The 6,829-nt window shown below is 43.6% G+C and overlaps 1 protein-coding gene across 1 annotated transcript in view; it reads left to right on the top strand.

The window, feature by feature from the left end:
* Positions 1 to 318: 318 nt before the first annotated feature.
* The window catches only part of GALNTL6 (polypeptide N-acetylgalactosaminyltransferase like 6), a 455,937-nt gene continuing 449,426 nt past the window's right edge, over positions 319 to 6,829 (top strand). The window contains exon 1 of the mRNA XM_035557893.1: positions 319 to 456. Coding sequence (XP_035413786.1) covers positions 319 to 456 — 138 coding nt within the window. The remainder of the gene's footprint in view (positions 457 to 6,829) is intronic.

The following is a 6,829-nucleotide window of genomic DNA, read 5'->3' as shown; positions in this document are numbered from 1 at the left end:
TCTTAGCGCTCCCGCGGTACCCGGGAGCTAGGCGGGCCGGCCGGCCGGTCCTCGTATCACCATCACCGTTTTACCTCTTCTATCGTTTTATCGCTCGGTGTCGGGCCGCCTGCCGCTCCATGAGCTCCCGAGGGGGCGACGGGGCGGGGGGAGCAGCGGCCGCCAGCCCTGACCCCAGCCCCGCCCGGGCAGGGGGCGGGCGGGCGTGAGGCGGGCGAAGTTTCTCCGCCACACCGGGCCCCTGCGAGGGGCGGCGGGAAGGGAAGGACGTGGCGCCGGGGAAGCTGCCGCCGCCGCCAGGGCAGCCCGGCTTTGGCCATGAAGAGGAAACAGAAGCGGTTTCTGCAAATGACGCTGCTCTTCAGCGCGGCTCTCATTTTCCTGCCCGACATCGGCCTCTGGGCTCTCTACAAGGAGAAGCACCTGGTGAAGCCCGCCGAGCCCGCCGAGCCGCAGGTAGGAGCTGCCCCTCGTCCCCCGCTGCGGGGTTTTTGGGGGGTCCGGGAGCGACGGGTGGCTCCGCACGGGCTGCTGGTGGCACGGACGGAGCGAAGGGAGAAAGTTGTGGGCGAGGGAATTCGCCCGCCGGCTGGCCCCGGGTGGCCCCGGTGTCCAGGCACGGCAGCCGGCTGTGAAATTGGGAAGATGCGGGATTTTGGGAGCCTCGGGGGTCAGCCCGGCGCGTACTGGGCTCTGGGGTCCCGCGGGTTTCCCGACGAAGTGGAGTTCCTGCCGCAACTTTCAGGGGTCTGCTCGGCTGTGCCGCTCCGTGAGCTGCTCTGTGCCGCTCAAACTGCTCGTAATCCTCCCAGTTCACCGACCACCTCCAGCCTCTCTTTCCTACCCTTCTTACTGAGAACTCCAGAGAAGTGGCTGTCGGTCTTTTTTTCTTTTGAACGTAACTAAAGTGACCTAAAGCGTGCCTGTCAGATTGATGGCACAACCAACTTTTAGATATTTCCAGCTTACAGTCTCCTCGATCACCGTTATTAATAATGTCAATTTACGTCAACTCACAGTTGACATAAGCAAGGTGTGTTTTTTTTTTTTCCTTCTTTTTTTTTTTCCCTGAAGTTATTCTTCGACTCACTGGGCTTATGCATGGCTCATAAATCCCAGTAAGACCTGCATTAAGTGAAGTTTAGTTTTGGGGAGATGTTGTAATGAAGCACTTTAAAACCCCGCCTGCAATTTACCATTTATACACTTACATTTATCTGTGTTCTGCTCAGCAGTGCTATGCTCCTACACCGTAATTGTTGGTGTAATTTAAATATAATATAAATATTTCATAGGTCATTAGTAAGAAATTATGGGATTGTTTGATCTTTTTGTTTGTTTACCACTTGCGTAGCTTCGATGTTGGAGTGTGTGAGACAGCATCATGTATCATTTTAGTGTATTAGTAGTCTTAATTTCAAGGGTCATCACCCACGTATATAATGCACTTGCCACATACTAACTGTATTTAAGTCAGTTCCTTCAACTGAACAGTAACATATTTGATTCTTTTTTAATATAGCTATCCATTATGGAAGTTATTCCTCCAAAGCGTCATCAGTTTAGTTAATGAAATATGCTGAATGGAAGATACCCTAATTACCACAGGAGGAATTTGAAGCTTACTCTATCTTTCCAAGGGTTTTAAAATGCAGTAGATGTCAGGTGCTAGACTGTAGTTGGAAATAATTTCTGCTGAAAGAAAATTATACATGATCATAAGTGTCTGTCATTAGTTTACAAGGCGCATACTGTAGTCTTTGCAGTTTCTGATTTACTTTATGATTTAGGAAAGCTGAAGTGTTCAGTGCAAATGATGATTTCCATATTTGTTGCATGGCTTTTAAAAAGACATATGCCTTGAGATAGGATGAAACTTCATATGTTCAGGACTGAACCCTAAGCAGAGCATGACTGGATAACATTCACGGTGAAATAATGTTAAAAAAAAAAAAAGTGGTTCTGGATGCAGTAGTTGAAGACCTTGGCAATTAGCAAGCAGCTGAACATATGTGAAGGGCTAGTGAGACTTGCTAATGAGCAAATTTTAAATCCTAAGTTTTCGTAAAGTTTTTTTTTTTTCCTAGTTCACCCCCTCCTCCCCACCTGAATGCTAATGGAGCAGTAATGGGTTTGTTTTAATGAGAAAACAATAAAATTGTCAATGAAACATTGAACCTTGCAGCTGACTTTAATGTAATTCCACTATCGCTGTCAGAACTGAAGTCGCGTTGGAAATGTCATACCGTGTGAGGATAGCAGGTTGAAGTCGGGGGGCATGATGTAATTATGGTACTTGTGCCTTTTGATGTGTGCATCATAACCCAAAGTGCATGTGAGGAATGAGGTTTGCAGTACAAGTTTTGAGATCAACTGTTTTATATAAAAATAGATTGTAAGAAGATGGTCAATGTACTTCTTTAAGACTATGCTAGAAAAAAGGTAATACTAGAAGAGGTTATGTTAGGTAACTACTATGATAATCTTTCTAACTTTTTGTTGTTGTTGTTGTTCCCCTCTAGAGTTAGCGGGAGATGAATGACTGTGGTTAGTGCTGAAATTCTGGCTTTGCCCTTGAGGTATTCAATTACTCGATATTTAGCGTGACTTAACACAAGTTTAAAGGTCAATCCTACTGAAACTGCAACAGACCTTCGCTATATATACTAAAGCTGTGTTAGGTTTCACAAGTATGTAGGTGGAGGCAGAACATGAGATGGTGATGTACAGTGAGGTTGTTCTGGTATGTCATGAGGATGGTAGAGGGTCAGAGCTGGTTTCACCCTCATGAGTAAAATGTGTGCTAGTAGTATTCCGGTGTTGGCAGTAATGCTTACAAACATGCCATCTCATTTTAATAACAGCTAAACCAATGTAACTGATCATCAGGTGTTTCTGAGGAGGTGGCAAGGTGAAATTCTGATACTCCGATGAGTTGAAAATGGAACTTCTCAATGCATTGCTAAAGCAGACATCTCCAAACTTGCCTGGGAACGAGGGCTCTGTCAGCTTTTCTGACCACCTAGGCTGCTCGCTGCAGCTCCGGAGCAGAGGAGGGATGACAGCAAGCTGATTGAGGCATGGTGTCCTGACAGCCATAAGCAGAGAAGCTGCTCAGAAGCAGTCCACGTGGCAAAAACAGTCTGCTTGTATCAGTGTGCAGAGCAGTGTCCCCTGGGCACGGTGTCACTCCCCATGCCGAGAAGAGGGCAGTTGTGCTCTTTAGCATTATCTGGAAATTCTAGTATAACAACATAAGTTGACATTTTTCTTCTTTAAAGTATTGCTCCAAGAAGTTACATAAGATTTTTTTTTGTTGTTGTTGTCATGCAAATTCTGTTTCCGAGCAGAGCAGCTCTTCCTTTCTTCCTTAGGAGAGATTATAAGATGAGAAAATGGTGTTGACAACGCTGATTTCAGACAGCATTAATGATTTTGATCGCTGTACGTTAATTCTATATGCATTATTAACCTCTGAGTGTTTCATACAAACTTATTTTTTACTTACCATGTTTTCCTAATCCACTTGTGATATTGATAGGCTTGGTCTTTATAGGTTGAGTACTGTTATTTACTTTCGTTTTTTTCACGCTATTTAAGGTGAGGTTTCAAAGGTAAAGGTACTGAGACTAAGGTCTGAGTTGCACAGAGCAACTGTCAAATACTGTTTGACAAGTAAACAGTATATGCAAAATACTGCATGTGAAATGCAAAAAAAAAAGTCAATTTCTTTTTTAATTATTCGTAAGTCAGTCTTTCTACCTATACTATAGGAATAACAGAAATTGAAGAGGGTACTTTATGGCCTTTTTAAAAAAGCATCGCAAATTCCTTAATGGCTCTTGGTATCCTTGAGTTTCGATGATAATTTCTACAGTTGGCTTAACTTCTTTTTTTTTTTTTTGTGTGTCACTGAAATATTACTTATGTGATGTAAGTATCCTGTCTGATCTGATCTTTTCTTGTGACACATTCCCAAGGCAGGGTGTTGGGGTGTTAAGTTATGCTGGCCAAGCTTTTGAGTTCATTTTAGTTTGCAGTTGGAACCAGCAACGACGCAGTACACCTTGTGGGATGTAATTCTAGTGCAAACCTGGCTACCCTGATGCTGCCTAAAGTTAGTGCTATCTGGCTGCAGTAAGGCTGTAACCTTGTCTGTTTATACAGTTGCAGTAAATGAAAAATAACTTCATGCAATAGAACCAAATTTCCTGCAGCAGCTTTCCAGTGTCCATAATACAGATATTTGGTGAAAAGTACTGCAAGATGCCTTTCTTCCTGTTTTCATGGGATGCCAGTGTAGTTGGCTGGAAGAGGAGGGCAATCTAGCGAAGTATCTGCTGATACATTTATAAGAAGGTGGACTTGCTTCATTTTACTTAGGTTTGGCATAGCACTGGGTGCAAATTTACCCCCCTGATTCAGCCACTTCTATGGGAGGGGCTGTGGTTGGGGTTCGCACTTCGAATGAGTGGAACAGAATAGCTCAGTCAGAAGGGACCTTCAAAGATCATCTAGTCCAATTGCCTGACCACTGCAGGGCTAAAGTGCCTCAGGGATAATGCTGTTTGCACATTTTATTCCAGTGTTTGTACCTTTTTTTTCCAGTGCGTGCATGGTGCCTGGAGCAGAGAGCAAAACACAGGCATCTTGCCAGGGGAAAGCATTGTTCAGTGGGATGGAGGCACTCTCTCTTCCCCTTGTCCTGTGAATCCCGTATTTCTTTCTGGTTAGCCTGATGCTTAGGTGTTTCTTGTGGGACATGTGAGGTAGGGATTTAAATGAACTCCTCAGGATAAGGAGAAGGTAGTTCTTACAACTCCCGAGCATGTGATGTAGCTGGCAAACATGCGCAAAAAGCGAAGGTGCCAGCTTTGCCTTCTGAATCCAGGAAGCGCTTTTGGACTGAAATCTGTCTTGCAAAGGGTCATTAGTTTCTGAAGTCCATGAAAGAAGTGAAACTTCCAACTTACCCTGAGGTTAAATGTTTCCTGCTGCTGAGTACAGGGGTTCGGATAGGCGCAGTTGTTGCGGGACGGCTAGCTCCATTTGCTCACTACTGGTGCACACCAAGTACTGGCTTGGCTTGGCCAGTTCTGCGTCTGAAGCTGCATGAAAGCTGTACCTTAAAGTGAAACTTCATTTTTCTTCCACTAGCTCTATTTCCCATGCTCTTCCAGTTAATTTCCACAGCTCCAAACTGTTGTACTAAATACGGTTTGGTTAGGACACAAGTAGGTGCCTCTTTCCTATAATTGCACCAGCACAAGAGGGTCAGTCATGCTGGTATCTATTATACTGTCAGTTACTGGTGGCTGCTTTCACTGCAAACTTGTGAAGCAGAAGAATTGTCTTTCTCTTTGTTAACAGAGTGTAAATATAGGGACAAATAGGCCCAAGTCTACAAAAGTAGCCACTTGACTATTGCTGATGTTAATTTTTACTATTTTGGGAGTGCACATGGCTGACAGTTAAAAAAAAAAAACTGATAAGATGAAGCCTCAGTTTCTGTGCTGTTTCTCAGTTTCTGTACATGTGCTCTTTTGGGCAAGTCCTCATTTCTCTCCCCAAAGCAGCACCCAGTGTATTCAGTCCTCTTTTACTCTCCAGCTCCTTCCATTGCTGTGCCACTATGGATGGCATTGCAAAACAGACCTCAGTGTCTTAAAATGCAGTGCTCTGGCAATCTGTGTTTGCCACTTAAGCACTTAACAGTCAGACAGTTAACACTTTTGTAATTCACTTCTTTGTCTGAATTGCTCATGTATAATTTTATTCCCCTGTATATATTGGAGCCTACTGAGGAAAATATCATTTGAGTTCTAAAACCTTTGTTACTTTTAAGATACGATATTATTTTTGGCAATTAGCAATATGTTTCTGTTGTATTCAGTGTACCAGAGGGAGCCCTCCTGTGGTTAATTTAATACCTATCAATTTTCAGGAATGTTACTAAACAGTGTATCTTGCAGGATAAAATGGGCTGTTTTCTATACTTAGTTTTATTTCCATTTAACTCTGTGTTTGTAATGCCTTTTTTGCTAATATTATTGTGTGCAGTTACCATATTTTTTTAAAGTACTGTCATTTCAGATTGATACAAATGAAAATGCAAGGCGCAAACCAATATTTGGACTTGTCGGGATGAGTGGCACTCCATGCCCTTACCAAAGCAGTGGGACACGGGGACCCCCACTGATTAGGGATGCCTACCCAAGCTGTGTTTCATTCCCCTTGCCAGACATGATGCTAATTGCTTCTTTCCTAAACTTCCTCACCTGCCTCTGTGGGGAGTGAAGCCCTTGGGTTTGGGTCCAGGGAACCACAGCGCCCTGTAGGTACATCCTGGTTGAGAGCCAGACTGCACGTGTGGTTTAATAGAGATATAACCTGTGTGTGTAGGCAGGGAGATGGAGAGAAGAAAGAACAATTCAGCTTTTTTTTTTCTTTTTCAATGCTCAGACAGGTAACTTATGGACTTCATCTAGCAGTATGCTGATGCGTGCATTTATAGCAATTGAGTTCAGCAAAACCAAGTGTATGCTAACTATTTTGATGGACCTGGGCCAGGAGCAGACATGTTTGGTTACTTTAAATAAGGCTGAAAAAATTAATTCTGAGGTTGACAAGTTAAATACAGTGCAGCTCAGGAATCTCCAGCTAAAATTCCTACATCTATCAGAAATGTGCATCGCAGTCAAGAGACCAAATTACCCTGACTGAACAAAATAGCAGTCCCAGTTTATTAATGTTTCTTTAAAATGTGAAAAGGCCTTGTTAGGAGATGTCAACCTGCTGTACCAACTCCTCTCTGAGAATGTCAGTGTAA

This window comes from Cygnus atratus, chromosome 4, assembly GCF_013377495.2.
Source record: "Cygnus atratus isolate AKBS03 ecotype Queensland, Australia chromosome 4, CAtr_DNAZoo_HiC_assembly, whole genome shotgun sequence".
NCBI classification, from domain to species: Eukaryota; Metazoa; Chordata; class Aves; order Anseriformes; family Anatidae; genus Cygnus; species Cygnus atratus.
The sequence above is the reverse complement of the archived record's forward strand: the minus strand, read 5'-3'. Positions and strand labels throughout refer to the sequence as shown.